This window comes from Dipodomys ordii, unplaced genomic scaffold, assembly GCF_000151885.1.
Source record: "Dipodomys ordii isolate 6190 unplaced genomic scaffold, Dord_2.0 Scaffold183, whole genome shotgun sequence".
Taxonomy (NCBI): Eukaryota; Metazoa; Chordata; class Mammalia; order Rodentia; family Heteromyidae; genus Dipodomys; species Dipodomys ordii.
The window spans coordinates 1,686,480-1,703,567 of record NW_012267399.1 but is presented as its reverse complement, the minus strand read 5'-3'; the positions used below and the strand labels follow the sequence as shown (position 1 = coordinate 1,703,567).

At 33.7% G+C, this 17,088-nt stretch overlaps 1 protein-coding gene across 1 annotated transcript in view; it reads right to left on the bottom strand.

The window, feature by feature from the left end:
* Sox6 (SRY (sex determining region Y)-box 6) overlaps nucleotides 1-17,088 on the bottom strand; it is a 371,334-nt gene that overhangs the window by 74,497 nt on the left and 279,749 nt on the right. Inside the window, exon 10 of the mRNA XM_013034148.1 lies at nucleotides 4,597-4,746. Coding sequence (XP_012889602.1) covers nucleotides 4,597-4,746 — 150 coding nt within the window. The remainder of the gene's footprint in view (nucleotides 1-4,596; nucleotides 4,747-17,088) is intronic.

Genomic DNA, 17,088 nt, shown 5'->3' with positions numbered 1-17,088 from the left:
TGGAAAAGAAAAATTGGAAAGAGAAAAAAATAAAAACCATGCACAGACATTATATAGATCACATTCCACGCACTGTATTAGGCATAGTCATATATATTAGCTCACAGAGCCATGCCATGAGCTTTATGAGGGAGGACAGCATTAGGATAACCTTGTATTTTTTTAAAATCATTTCTGGGACATTAATTTAGGTTTTTATGACTTATCAGGCTGATGTTTTCCTCTATCACTATAGCACTTGTTGAATCTTTTTTTTAGTTTAATGTTTATTTATTTTTGGCATGGGGGGGGTCCGGTCGTGGGGCCTGAACTCTGGGCCTGGGCGCTGTCCCTCAGCTCTTCAGCTCAAGGCAAGCACTCTACCACCTGAGCCACAGTGCCACTTCCGGATTTTTCTTTTTTCCTTACGTGGTGCTGAGGAATCGAACCCAGGGCCTCATGCATGCAAGGCAAGTACTCTACCACTGAGCCACCTTCCCAGCCCCTAATGTTTATTTTTTAGTTTAATATTTATTTGTATAGTTCAATAGTTACTACTTCCACCAGCAAGGTGGATAGAAGAAATTAAAAAAAAATTATATTAAGTGAAGTAAGCCAGGCCCAAAGAAACATAGGTCCCATGATTTCCCTTATTTGCAATAACTTGTCTGAGACAAGCAGAAAAGGTTAGATAAGATGATGTTAGGTGAAATGAGCCCCAAGATAAGGACACAAGTGGTTTTTTTCTTTCTTGCTATTGTTTCTAACATATTTATAAAGTGATTGTTTTATTGCTTTGTATATCCCTCCCCCACAGTATAACCCCTGTTTTCACTGTATTTGATGTTGATATAATTTGTGGAAGGGAAGGGAAAAAACAAATCGTTTAAATAGGGATACAGGTGGACCCATTGCAACAATGAGACATATAAGATGCTCTGTCGAAAAAGGATCTTTACAACTTGGGGGGGGGCATATAATCATGGAGATGGGAGGGCAGGGATGGTAGGAGAAAAAACAAAGGAGGAGGCAACAATGCTTGATAAAAAAATAGTACTGATTTCCTTGTTCATGTAATTGTAACCCCTCTGTACAGTATTTTCACAATTAAAAACCTTATTAAAAATAAAAATAGTAAGAGCATAAACTATAAAAAAAGAAATAAAAATAGCCCTATCAAAAATGTTACGGACTCCTACAATACTTTCTTATAAGAAGCATAAGTATTTTCTCTGATTATACATTCCTCCGTGTTGCAATGGTTGTTTCTGTCAATTTTGTACAACTCTATGCTTTATAGGGAATAAGTTTTCCTATTTCCTTACTAGGATCTAGCTAGCAGTTTTCTACAAGAGTTGCTTTTTTATCTTATCTATTAAATCCTATCATTTGTGTCATTTGAGTCTATTTGAAATTGATTGGTTTTCTCTCTACTATTTGTAGTTTCATTTCTTTTTGTAAGTCTGATAGTTATTGAATGGAATCTCTATACCGTGAGTTTTTTTTACATTGTTTTTACATTGTTGGATAATAGAGTTTACCTCTTTCTTTGAATATCTGTGGACTATGTTCTAAAACAGAACTGTTTTATGCTTTCTAGGCATAATTTTCATATTTGTTAGGTAGGTTAAGAACAGCCTTTAATCTATGAATACTTTGGCCCTAATATAAGGAGATACCCATTGGGTACTCCACTTGATATCCTCATGTCAAGAGAGCTTTACATTCTGGCTATCATGGAATGCAAATTACTCATGGTACATTGTGAACAATTCAATTTTTTTGCAGGCTATCCTCTATTTTATTCTGGGCCTTAAGTAGCTTCCTTACATGCATTTTTTTATCAGTACTCAACTAATTACACAGTGGACTAGTTTGAAACTTCTTCAGCATTACCTCTTTTCTCTTGTAACCTGTCTCATAAATCTGACTTATAATAAATAATACCCTACAATCTGTCTGCCTGTCTGTCTACTCACGGAGCTTGGCAAGCTCCTATACAGTGTCTGAGAAACTTCCTTTAAACAGTTACATATCTTAAGTTCATTTTACTTGACTTCTTACAGATCACTGTCCCGTGCTCCTATATAAATGTCTTTAAAAATAATTGTTTCAAATAGTTTTGTCCTTAGGTTTAGTTATTTAGCCTGGGAAAGGCTAAATAATACAATTTGCCATAGAGATCATCTGGGTACTTAGTTAGAATCTCTCATTATGCAAAGCAACCATATAGGTCAACTCTAGTCGCTTAAACCACCACTTCATTTCCTCTAATAGTATCATGAACATCATTATCATTATTAATATGGAATATTCCTTACATATTTTTGGAGTACATATTGTCTCAGTTAAGAACCATAACAATATTAACTTCTATTTTACAGAGGAGAAAATTAAGGCTGAAAATAGTTAAGTAACTTGTCCTACCTAACCAAGCTAGTAAAAGTGATATAACAATTATTTAAGAACAGAAATATTCTGATTTCTAATATTGAAAGACATAGTATATAAAATACAATCTGAGGAAGAGCGAGGTAAACAACTTATATTTATTTGTTACCTTCAGCAAATATTACTCTATTTCATTTTTGAATTTAAAATATGTGATCATGTTATATAGAGGGAAAGCAATCTGAGAGGTTCTCGGTGATCATAATTATTTTAATTAGCAAACCGTGATTGTTTTCAGAAGTTCTTTAATAATAGAAGCATTAAATTTGAAACGCTGGCCTTATATCTTGGTTTATGTATTTTACTTACATATACAATAGTCTAATAAGTATGAGAAATGTTTCCTTTGTTATTAACATAAAATATAGTCCAGTCCAATTATATAGAGAACTCCCTAAAAGTTTGCATGTGGTAAAGTGAGTAATAAAATTCAGTTGGCCCACAAAGATGGAATGGTAAAAGCAAATCTTTGGCCCACAAAGATGGAATGGTTAAAACTTCAATTTTACCAGGGAACATTTTACTCATCCAGTAAAGGCTTGGTTTGGGACAGCTCCAGTTGGCCAATTTACTTACAAAATGACTTATTCATGTTAAAATATTTAATACTCACTAGCTCAGGACATTGATGTTTGATATATTTTAGCAACTATGATTAAACCAAGTGCCTTGGTTTGAACTGTAGTGCTCTGATGATCTGATTCATATTCACAAAACGTTTCTGGATACAAAAGAATCTGTTTCCATGGGTTTACATTTCCTGTTTTTCGAAATATAAACTGCCTAGTTTCATGTCTTACTATTTCTATAACCAAACATAAAAATTTTCAATTATTTCTTTGGAAAATCTTAAAGAATGGATGGCATTAAATTAATTTTGGGGGGTGATGCACAGATGTCAATGATCTTAGTGATGTCTGCTTTTTTGATCTTTGATATTTACAGTCTGTTCCCCCTCCCAGACTTTAGAATCTTAAAATTCCTACCTGTAAATTTTACTAAATAAAGCAATTTCAGTGATTGTACAGTATCCAGTGTTGAGCTTGGTTGCTCCCAACTGTTGTCCATGTGAAGATTATACTAACTGCAAATTTTTCTCCTATAATAAAGCTCCCACAGTCACCATACTTCTCCAAGAACATAAGTTAACTTACAAAGAAGTTAATTCTTGAAACTATTCAAATTCAACAATTCAGCATAGAAAGCCAACACAATTAAAAAATTTAAAAAAAGCTGGCCTGGTGACCATGCCCATAATCTAAGCATTTGGAAGACTGGGATTGGAAAGACCAGAAATTTGAGTCAGCTTTGACTACATAGTTAGTTTGAGGCTACCCTAGCCTAGATATCAAGTCTCTATTAGGAAAACAAAAGCCCCAAACAACTAGTAGCATCTTTAGGTGCTAGTGGTAGTACAAAGTTCTAGCAGCTCATCCAATTTCCCTGGGAGGAAAATCAGTGAGGAAAGGCATCTACTAATGTTTCAGATATAACTTGAGAAGCCCTATTTTTCCTAATACAATTATATGGTATCAGGAATATGACTAGGTAATGACACTATTCATTCCTTAAAGCATTAGTTCGTAATTAGAAGGAGAGACTTTCAACAAACTATGTGATGTCCAGTATTCGATTCTTTTCTATCACTTTTTTTTTTTTTAGTTAACCATCATTTTATTTTTATTATATTTTTACCATCTAGTCTTTTTTTTTAAATTTTATTTTATTTTATTTGTGAACATACTGTACATCTATCACTTTTTTTAAATCTCAAATTTCTCCGATGGTACTACAAGTTGCTCCCCCACCTATTCAAGGAACGCGGAGAGAAGTGTTGGAAGTCTGTGACAAAGACTGGCAATAAAACCATGGCCATTTGTGCCAATGAACATTCAAAAATTAAAAACCAGAATCCAATCAAGACTTTTTTTTTTGAGAAGTGACTTTGCAGTTAGGGAAAGATCTCACAATATAGCACTATTGTTATCAAAAGGAAAACACCTGTTTCTCAAAGCTCAATCATGAGATTTATCATAAAGAGGAGCATTTTGGGGTTCCTTTATGTTGCTATGCTTTCTGCTGCTTATTCCCAACATAGCCTGGTTCACTACCTTCCTTGTGAAGCTATTTTCCAAACTGATTCCACAATCCTGCAAAGCAAGTTACCTTAACTTGAGTTACAGGGCTGGTCCCTCTCTTTTCATTTTTTATCCCAGTAGGTGAGACTGCCCCTGCTGTGTTTGGTGGCTGTGGAGTTGATGGCATCTTTGCTCCAGGTGACACCTGCATGCTGGCCAGCTGAGCTGCGTAGAGTTGCTGCAAAACAGAGAAGACAAACATTGATCTCTTTAAATGCAGCTGAAATGGAGTGTGTTTTTTTTTTTTTTTAAAGAAAACCTTACCGTATTGTTAGAGAACTATTTCTTTTACAGCCTTGCAATTTCACTATTCTTTAAAGAGAAAAATAAGAAAAACCAAACAATGCATAGAGAAAGAATGTCAGAATGGGAGTCATGGTTCTGTTCCTTCCAGCATTAACATTACTTTCTGAACCAGCATTTTTATCTATGAACTCAGTTTCTTCAATTGAGCCAAAAATAATTTGAATAGTCACTAAGGTTCTTTCTAGTTCCCAAAATCTCTATGAAAAGTTCTTTAAATTTGATGTAATTATCTTATAGGTGAGCTACAAAATGAACCTAAACTTCCCTACAGATTTCTGGGAGAAAAACAATTGTTATTTACCACTGACTGAGCTCTGGGGACTCTGATCCTTCTTCTGCATAACCCCAGAGGCCCAGTAAATGTTACTTTTGTCTCAGGGTCAGATTTCTAGATCACAGGTAACATAATCTTCAATAAAACTAAAAAGTCAGATGGCTTTTTTTCCTGCCACAGGAGCTACCCATTTAATTCTCAACCAGAACCAGGAAACAAAGTGCTTCCTTCATCCAGAAAGATCATTTGATTTCTCTCCTCAATCCCTGACTTTGCGACTCCAGGTACACTTCCCATATTCTCACTGCTGTTTCAAGTCCTGCTCTGTGTAATATTTCCGATAGATCTCTTCAACAAACCAGTGATCTTATTCATTCTATCTGCTAAGACTTAAAATGCTCCTCTTGAAGAGGGATTAAGAAAGAATAATAGTGAGGTGAATTTGAAGTACAATAATGCATCTATGGAATATCACAGTGACATCTTTCTAGAATTAATGTATACCTATAAAGAGAAAGAAAAAAAAAGCTCCTCTTCCATGAGATATGCTAGGGCTGGGATGTAGCTCAGTGGCAGAGCGCTTGCCTAGCTGGGATGTAGCTCAGTGGCAAAGCGCTTGCCTAGCAAGCACAATGTCCTGGGTTCGATCCCCAGTACCAAAAAAGAAACGACAAAAAAAAATACAGTTAAAAAAAACCCCAAACCATGAGATATGCTAAACAAAAAACCTGATATCATATATTTTAAAATAATAAACCTCCAAATACATTGATTTAACTGAATTCAGAACAAAGACCGAAAGCCAGGTTGGCTAGTCTCTATACGATTTAAACTTTTATCAATTTTTACAAGTTCAGTATTACTTTAAGGTTTACAAACCAACAACACTAACAACAACAAAAACAGCATGGCTATCTTGTAGAATGTAGAACCTCCACAGTTATGAAGATGGCTAGGGTTTTCCCATACCTGTCCTCCCCACCTCTCTATGGAGGTATATCCCTTGTAATTGAACTGTTTTGATTAATATTGACATCTGACTGGTATGTGCTTATATATTGTTGAATCCTTATCTACAGATTGTATATTTATGTGTTTAGCTTTCCTTACCTCAGCATACTATGTCTCCATGCTCTCCAATTTCTTAATGTTAGTACATTAATTTAAAAATGAATCTTTCCTGCTATATTATTCTCCCTAGATACTTCCTCACTGACCCTCTTATTTTCTTACTTTTTCTCTCTACTTGCCTCTCATCAAATGTTTTTCTATTCTGAAATCTTTTTCCAATTTTATCATTCAAGATTTCTATGAATCATTAGGTCTTCTGCTGTTATAGGTTTAAGGGTATTCTTTTTTCTCTGATGGCTTCTTTTTAGAGTATTCTGTTCTCTATTCTGTGGGAAAGTATGAATGATAGGTTTAGGATTTGTTTTTTCTCTTCTCTGCATTGTTGTCTTTTTTTCTTTCAAGTTCCTTGAGCTCTTTCCTATTAGAAACTTTTCTAAAGTCTCTGGTGTTGACTGTTTATTCATCTACAACTGACATAATCAACTGAAAGTCTAAGGATGGACTTACTGACTGACAGGCTCAGTATAAAGTAATGATGCAGAAAGACTTTTTGTTGAGGAATTTTATACTGGGCCATTGTGTTAGAGAAATAACTTCAAATGTTCCCCTTAATTTGGGGAAGGCCTGTATGGCACATTAGGCAAGCAAAGCAGAAGGCAATTGTGGGCTTTTACTGTTTGTTCTCTCATGCCAACTCTGTTTTCAAGTTTGTATCACCATTCATTCTTGGCTATGCCTGATACTCAAGAAAAAAAACCTTCAATGTTCAATTTCTCATAAGAACAAACTTCCAGTTCCAGCTGTGTTACATATAGATGGTGGTGGTAGTTGAGAAGAGGTGATAGAGTTAAGATGAGCAAGGTTATAGGGGAATAATCTCAGTATCTGTTTCTACCAGCTATCCTCTTTAAAATTTTCACCTTTTACATCTGCCTTCAATGATACCTGGTATCTTCAACTCCTAAGCATTTCAAGGATTCAGCTCTAAATTGGGTTTAATTCTTTTTGGCATTTCACTTTAAAGGCTTAGCTATCAGATTTCTCTTTTTTGGTTAGACATTCATAACTTATCTACCCATCTCCCATATTCTAAAAGCCTTTTGAGTGTCATTTTTTATTTCTACTTGAAAACTTACACCTGCAATCCTTAACTGTTGCTGTATTAGAATTGGGGTAAACCTAGTAATAAATGAATGTTCATTTGGTGTAGTTAACCAGAAGTCAGTACCCCAATCTTAAGACTATTTAATGCTTGAAAACTTCATTCAAATATTTTCTTTTTCTCACAATCAAGATTAAGCCATTACATTGATAGTCAAATTTCAATCATAATAAATAGAAAGCTTCCTAGTTTGTCAGCCACAGAGAAAATAGTTCAAACTTTACCACATTTATAGGAGAGAAAAAACAGGTGGTTTATATATAATTTCTAGCATTACTATCATTCAGATGGACAACTAAAAAAATTACAGTAATCAAAAACAGACCTTTCAGCACATGTAATTAAATGAAAGCTTAATAAAGAATAATTTGCAAGAGCCAGATGTGCTTATGTCATGATTGTTGCTTTCTTTGGAACAATTTTTCTAATATAACGAGCCTCTAAAGGAATTAAAGTTTCATAATTCTGTATGCAATGACTCAGTGGCAAGCATTCATAAGTAAGAGTCAAACTGCTAGAGTCAAACTTAGGCAAAAGAAAGGCTGTCTTTTTGCCTTTCTTTAATTCTATTGTATCCCTTCCATTTGAAATTAAGCTAGGTGTTTTAATAAGGGAGCATGAGAAACTTTAACATTTTTTCTTTGGATTAAATAATGGGAGAGAAATACTGCGTTGAATAAAATAGGAAATAGGTGCTGCCTATCTAGCAGTTGATAACACAAGCAGTATCTTCTACTTTTGAGTATTACACAGTCATGAAATCATAGAGGTATAAGACTTTACACCACTCATGCTTTCATTTTACCTTAACAACTCAGATTTTTTTATTCTACCAAATTCTGAGAAAAAAAGCATTAACTTGTGAAAGATGCAGAAAACCAAATCTATTTTACATCTACTTTTTAAAATAACGATTCAGTTCAGGGATAATTCAGGCTGATTGAACAATACAGTTGAATTTTAGAAATCGAATAATATCAATTGCTTCCTCTTAAGCTCTGATAATCATAGATTTTATATCCTTTTCTAGTAATTTGTCTGTTAAGGAGGTAAGACCACACAAATTATGAGGCTGGACATTAGGATTTCATGAAAGGACTAAGTAAAACAAGTCTTGAAATAAAAATCAGAAAATGGAGTACAATGCTACAAAGCACTCATGAAAATTAAAGTATCACATTCTATGCAGCAAAATATATTATTTTAATTATAAATAATTTCAGATTGAAGATTTTCAGTTGATTTGGATAATAAGAATGTCAATCCATTAAATAGAAATAAATTCACAAAATAAATTTACATCTATTTCTAAAGTTAACCACAATTGGATGTGCTTGTTCTAAGTGCAAAGCTGTGTGTTAAGAGCTGGGGAGAACACAGCCTTGGAGAAAAGGTAAAAACAACTTTTTTAACCTTTAACTTTTTTTAAAAAACAATTTTTTTAACCTTGTGTTTAGTTACACACAAATATCTTACTACCCATGACAGACTGTAAGATTACTGAAGATATGAGGAATCTATTTTTGAGTGCTTAGCACTAACCATTCATGTCTTGCTAATAAATATCCAAGTAATACTTTTTGAACTAATATAGCTAGAAATTTAGAAACGAAACTGTCTGTAAATGACATAATAGCATAAGTTGATGATTATATGTATTATCTACACAATAAATTGTGGTGTTGAGTTTAAAAAATAAAAGGAAAATAAATTCATCTAATGAAACAAATTATATTGTTTCGTTACAAATGGCTCTTTAGAAATGATTTGATAAAATATTTACTAGATAGCCGCTCAGTAACTATTAGCTTCACTAACTTGTCTTAAACTTTTCTAATAGATTATACTCAACAGCTTTTTTTCATCAATATAATTATAAAGGAAATGTTACTGCTCTCTTTTTTGAAATAACATAAAATTGTTAGCTATCTTTTATTATTATCTTTAAGTAATTGTACAAATGAGTTGCCATGTAACAAAGTAGTTTATAAATACAATTCATTTTGATCAATGTTACCCTTGTAAGTTATTCTAATGAATTAGCTTCAGTTAGAAAATCCCTTTTCAGACAAAAGACTTAGGAAGGAAAAAGTTTGAACTCTGGTTAACTAGTACATAAGGGTTTTGAAAAATGTTATTCCACATGTAGGATTGATTGTCAAGTCATAGTTCATAGTCATAGCGATAATAATGAGTGATTCATTCCTAAACAAAGTTAAGGCTTTAAGAATCACTAATACAGTAAAGTCCATAATGGGATTTACAAATGTTCCACAAACATTCAAACTTCAGTAAAGAGTGTTTTATAAATACAGGTTTTCCTGGCTCAAGTTTGAAAAATTCACAGTGATTGTCTAGGATATCGAATTGTTTCTTTTTTCAAGTTATATAAAAGATATACAAACTATACTTTGAAAACTGAGCCTGGATAAAATCGTTCATTTTATGGAACACTTCAAAATGCAGTAAACAAAGTTGCTAGAATAAAAAATTTGGTGAATGGAACAATGACACATCACATGGAATTGAAGGGGTCTTAACACATCATTTAAGCTAGCCTGACCTCCCCTTCTACTGATAAGCAGGGGTCCAGTTAACAGAAATAGATTCCCTGAGATCACTTACGTAGTGAGTCCTAGAGTTAGATCATTTTTCTAGCTTTAACTCCAATATTACCACAATGCCATTTAAAATATATTCAATTTATTTATTGAACATATAGTAAATCTTTGCACCTTTCAAGGACAATTCTTGCATTAATTGGTTCACTGATTAAACACCTGTTCATGAAACTCACTACTATATACTAATAAGCAATTCAGAAATGGCACCTGATTTAATTGAGCTAACATGAGAAACAGCCATTAAGTAATACTTAGACAGTACCTATGAAATGATGAAAGTTAGAAGGTATTGAGAAACAAAAGTAAAGATATCAAGAAATTAACTAACAAAGGTATCATTGGAGATTCAAAATAACGTCTCTGAGAAAATACCATTTTTTGTGAGTAAGATATATGCAGTTGGAAAGGTTGATTATAAGCATTCTAGGATGAAGAACAAGTAGCATGGCTCTGAGGCAGAAAAGGAAGGTTTTTGAGGAACTTAAAAAAGTCCAATGTGGCAGGAATGCTGAGTGTGAGTGGAATGTCAAGAGAAGAGGGTTAGAGTGGGCAGTGTAGACTTTTGACACTTTAATAACCAAGCCTGCTTAGATTCAACACAAATTAGTAGGCTCTACCAATCAAACTCAGTTTTACGGGGAAATTCTTGAGTATCTGCCAGGATACACACTGGTCTATGTATTGTGTGGAGAGCTATATTATTCTGTTGCTGTATTGGGAAAAAGAAGTATGCTTGTCCCACCACACCAAAATTGATGTCAAATTATAATGTGTGATGTCACAGTGTATCTACATTTACTATAAATGTAGATACATTATATATATCATATATTTATACTTCATATATACATTCTGTAATAAAAATCACATAAGACTTCTAATAGAGAATGACATAAAGACATAAGACTTCTTTTAAAAATTCATGATTATATGATTTTCCTATGTCCACATAACTATTTTACTAGTCTTCCAATAATCTCCCCATACATACTTAACTTAATAAAACAAATACATATTGAATACTAAGTCATGCCATATGCTAATTTATTAGTTTACTCAGTCTTCATACGTGTTATATAATGTAGGAATTACCACCTATTTTAGAGTCAGTATCACCTTTAAGCTCTTGTTCTTTCTGCTTTTAAAATTAAATTATTTAAAATAAGCTATACAGTGAATCATAGTGAAACCTATTTCCTGTTCCTAGTCACCAGACGAGGATTATTGTCCAAGGAGAGGATTCTTATGTGGCTGCTATTTTGAGTTCTCAAGTAGCAAACTGTATTACCAGATGTCTTATAGCTACTCTTTTGAAAATGGCATTTCATTATTCTTGAATGGAGAAAGAAAAGTTAATGATACTACAAGCCATCTTGATGGAATAAAGGTCACAAGTTTGACAATTCCCTTCTCCAACCAATCTTTCAGTCATAGTAAAAGATATATACAACTCCTAGTTTAATGGACTGATAGAAGAAAAAGAGTAGTCAGACTATGGATAGAAATAGGAGAAGTTAATAGAATGCAAAGTGACAAAGAGGCACTAGTATTTTGTGGGATATGTAAAACAACGTTTTTTTTTAAAAAAAACACGATATTATACACTAAGTTCTCTTTGATTTAGCTTCTCCTGTATTTTTATCATTTCAATTAGCAGAGCCATTTTAAAATTCCATACATAATTTGACCCAGAGAGTAAGGAAGTAAAATTCTCCCTCAAATGCATCTTGCCTATGAGAATGGAAAGTACTATCTAACAAAAACAGATTCAGTAGACACCACCAAAGGATGTTAACTATCACCATTGTATTTTCCCCATTTGCTACAGTTTCATACAATACATGAGGACTTAAGGCCTAGTCCAGCTACACAGGTTAACAGGCCTAACCTTGTACACAATACACTATTCAGGAGAACAATAGGAAAAGGATCAACACTGAGGAGAGGAAAGAAAGGCATCCTTCAGTAAGTATCATTATTCATGTGATTAATGCTAACACAGGGCCCCAAACCCAGCTTAGTCCTTCAGGGATGCTGGATTCTGTTTCCTTTTCAAAACAATGTTGATGGCCATTCTTCTATCTATCAAGCAAAGCTGTAAGACTGGACAGCTCAGCTCTGAAAAGGTGGACATAGAGATAGGATAATTAATCATACTGATTTAGTGCTTATTTAGCACAGAGAAGAAAGTATGTCAGTAACAGGTCATTATAAACTGAAGGAGAGGTTGGAAGAGGGATTAAAAATAATTATTTCAAAGAGTTTACAAATACTTTTACTTCTCATAAACCTTCAATGTCAACAAAATGATCCAGGAAACACAGCTGTGGTTTTATGGAGGCTAGAACTGAAGTCCTTGTTTTCAGCATCGAAGTTACTTGTTTAGCCATTCCTCTAATATTTGAGTTGAAAGAAAACTGGCTGCAACCTGTTCCTCTCTTCCACATTTAGTTCATTACCAGGTCAATCTCCTTGCTTCTTCTGCATATTTTTGTATTGTATTCTTTTTTTCCCCCCTTAACTCTGCTACAAATCTACTCATTGAGTCTCAACACAGAAATCACTTTCTGTGTGAAGCTTTATCTGTCTACTCTGTTACCCCATACATCTGTATACTACTCTCAATCATCATATACTTGCCTTTATATCCATAACATTTTCTCTCAACAAATTCAGATCTGTTTAACATAAAAACCTGAGGCTTAATGTATCTGTGCATCCATGACATAGAATCCTAGCATTCTATACTAATACTGACCATTAACACTCCTTCATTTCCATTCTTGACTATCTTTTCTGCCTACATCCCTTTCTTAGTTTTTCCTCAGATATGCTCCACAAAAGAACCCCAAAGATGGAGGCCATTTTTGTTTCTGTATTCTTTTTTAAACTATATTTTTTATTATCTTTAAGTAGTTGTACAACAACTCAGCTTATGACTATACTGCATCTTGATCAACGTTACCCCTTTCATCATTCTCCTCCATCCCTCCCAACTCAATTTTCTCAGTTTTATTGGGTATACATTGAGTATTAGGATTGCATTCATCTCTCAGGTCCTCTCTTCATTTGTCTAGCTTCTTCCCCAACACTCTGCAAGTTTCAGTTTCCTGGTATTCACTTTCTATTTTTGATGTTGTAAGCATTTGGGTTTACCATGTAATGCGCTGATTTTTTTTCCAAAGAAATCATATTATACAATCTAAGCAGAAGAAAGAATTATGCACATCTCATAATCTAGCCTCTCTGCAGAAGAAAGCTCAAGTCTCCAGATGGAAAGTGGTGTTCATAATATGTTAGTTGATGAACAGTAAATAGAGTGAAGTCTAGAACCCAGTTTCCCTACATCCCTTCTACTTCCATATGTGCATATATTTCCTTACATTCTATTCTTTCAGAGAATTGGCTCAGACAGAATTTGTACTTTGAGATTTTAGTCTCTACTTCATAAAAAGATGTTTTTTCACCGTTATCCTGTGATTAAAAAGAAAAATATATCCTAAATGTATTTGAAAATCAATCTGTGAGTATTCTATAATGATTTGTATCATATAATCTTTATATTATTTCAAAAGTATATAGTTAATAGGCAACCATAGTGGTCAGGTAACAATAATTATAGTCATGTTATGAGTATTTTCAGATACATAAATGACCAAAATTTTATCTCAGGTGAGAACAAACCTATTTTGAACAGACCCACTTTGAAAAAAATGCCAGTGGCCTTTCCATAACAGACAAAGGAAGAATGCATCATACATTGACTGAGAACCAGGACCTGTTTAATTCATTTCATTATTCTGTAAAGCTAGCTCAAGAATATCAAGTAATAAAAAGGAACTGAAAGAAGAGTTTCCCTGGTTAGATGTCCTCTCACCTGTTTTCCCAACCATTGGGGTAGTTCATTCCTACGACATAATTCTTTGTACTAATGGAGTAGGGAATGTGTTTGGTATTGAGGATAGGAAACATTATTAAAATGAAAAGAGAATAGAATATAAAAGTTCAACAAAATATCCTACCTTTACATTACAGTACTTTCTTAAAAATTTATCATCTAATAGAGTACCTAATTCTCTTAGTACCTAATTCTCTTAGTTTGGAATTCATTCTGATTATATCAGTTATATTGGAATGCATTCAGAAGAACATTTTCTTATGGAACAATTATATGGTATAAATAAGGAAAAACAACCCTCAATATTTTTAATAAGAATCTCTCTATGTACTATATGATGCCTTATTGACAGAAATAAAGTCACCAAAACAGTAATTTAGCTCTTGAAGCAAAATATTCAAAGAGGTGATAATAAAGGCAGTGTGCAGGGGGCGTTACGGGAAAGGGACTGCTTTGTTCCCTTTCAAATAAATGGGCAGGCAGTAAAGGGATCCAAGTGCTACATGTAGTTGGCATTTGCAATGCTCCTTTAACTTTGTAGTCTCAAAGCCATCAACCCCCAAGCCACACTTTAAATGAGTGCATCTTTACCCTACCTATAGTATATGAAAAACTTATCCATGATCCCCGAATTTGACTTGAAACTTAGGCATTACCTCTCACAAACTATGTCATAAGAACTTTTCAATGAGGGAGGTGGGGAGAGAAAGGATGGTGGAGGAAAAACAAAGGAGGTAATGATGCTCGATAGGAAATGTACTCATTACCTTACTCATGTAACTGTAACCCTTCTGTACAGTATTTTTACAATAAAAAAACATATAAAAAGTTTTCAATGGATATTTTTAGCATATGTATTGTTATACTTTTTAACAAAAGAATACATGTTAGTTTACCAGTTTTTTGTGACCAGAAGATGCATTCATTTACTCATTCCTTCATCCATTTATTGAAAAAAATATTTACTGAGTAGCTGCTATTGTCAAGGTACTATTTAGGTTTTAGAAAAATATAAGTAAGTAGTGACTTTGTGAAACTGCATGGGGAGAAAAAGACAAATAAGCACATAGGCAAGTGGTTGTGTGGGAAATAAATGCTATAACATATAAACTACGTAAGTATGGAGTGGAGTTGAGGGCTTATAGAGAGATCAAAACATCTCAAAGAGGACATTTGGATGCCTGAATGAAGTGAGGGAATAAGTCATATTACTATCTGGGGACAACACCCCGGAAAAAGCAAAGTATAGAAGGAAATCCTGTGGCAAAGGTGTTTGTACTTGGAATGTCCAAGTAACAAAAAGGAGGCCAGTAGAGTTGGAGCAGAGTGGTCTGGGTAAAGGAAGGGTGAATTCTCTGGTGTCAGGAAAATAGCAAGAGGGCCAAGCCATGTAGGTCTAATACATAGTGAAATGGACTTTGGATTCTGTGCTGAGTTTCTATGTTTCTAGGAAACATCATTAAAACAACATGGCAGAAATGGAAGTCCCTCAGCAATACCCACATGGGAATCTGGAGATAAGCCAGAGCTGCCTGATCTTAGCCCACGATGATTGCCAAGGAACCAGATGCTGTTGCTTGAAAAATATTCTACAACTGCCCTTCAAATTCCATCCTTAATGAAACTTCCAAAATAACACAGAATGAAGACAAATATGGGCAACTATGTAATTTAATTTTTCTATTTGTTAAACATGTGTATTTGTGAAGAGAAAATTGCATGAAAAGAAAATACAGTGTTTTCTAGAACTTTATTTTTTATTTTAACATTGTACCTATATTTTTATTTTAACATTGCACAGAACAAATATTGCTAGATGGAAAAGAATGTGTTTATTATATAAAAATGTTTTCACTGTTTTCAAGTTGAACTTGGGTTTCATTTCTCAGCAGAGATTGGAAGACTGAATATAAGAATCACACTAATAAAATAATTTGTATCTATTATGAAATATATAGATCTATTAAATACAAATGTGATATTTATACTAAAGTAAAAATTGCATTTAAAAACATATAGAACATAAATGTTTTGAATTCACTTATAAGTGATCAAATAAACTAGATGAGATGCAAAATATTGTGTTCCTCATATTTTTACTGTAAATTTTTAAATGAAATAAATGTTTAAGTCCATATCAGGGACAACTCTACTTTCACTTTTTAAACAGCAAATTATTAGTATTGCCAATTGGAAAAGTTCGCATATTTTGCAATATATAAATATGCTATCTGCATCCTACAGTAATTCACATGGCTTGCTCTCCAATTAGCAGAAATGAATGATATCTTGTACATGGCAGCCATAATAAAATTCATTTAAGTGCGTAAAAAGTACAAAATGCATTGTCACTACATATGGTATTAGTAGATATCTCAATATCTTGAAATTTTCCTATAGCAGATGAAACATGTAAGAGACTATAAAGAAATATAGAAAAACAAGATCTTATAAGTTGCAATATGCAGGTTTGCAAAATAATGAAGAGTTCATTCACTATAGTCAAAACCAGTGTTCACTAATTATGTCTGGGGCAAGTTATTTAATGTCTCTAGGCCTTAAATTTCCACAGCTATAAAGTGAGGATAACAAGAGTCTACTGTAAAGATTGTAAATTGGAAAACACACAAGGTATATTTAGAACATAGGCACCTCATACAGATTTATTCTTATTACTAAATATATATATATATACATATTTTCTTATTAAAAGAAGTTGTTCTTGGCTGTGGATGAAGCTCAGTGGTAGAGCACTTGCCTATCAGACACTGGCTCTATGTTCAACCTCAAAAAAGGAAGGATTAGAAAAAATAATTCCAAAGGTATTACTTAGAGAAATAATTACTTATTAGCAACTTCATATAATTTATCAAAAAGTATGTCAAAGATGAAGAAGATGCTCTTCCAGAAAAGGAAGGAACTGCTATCTCGTCACAAGGTCTGGAAGGAATATGTGATAAATAGTATAGTTAAAGAATTTACAAGTTCGAGCCAGGCGCTGGTGGCTCATGCCTGTAATCCTAGCTACTCAGGAGGCTGAGATCTGAGGATCGCGGTTCAAAGCCAGCCCAGGCAGGAGAGACCATGAGACTCCTATCTCCAATAAACCACCAGAAAACCGGAAGTGGCGCTGTTTGAGCTGAAGAGCTGAGGGACAGCACCCAGGCCCAGAGTTCAAGCCCCAC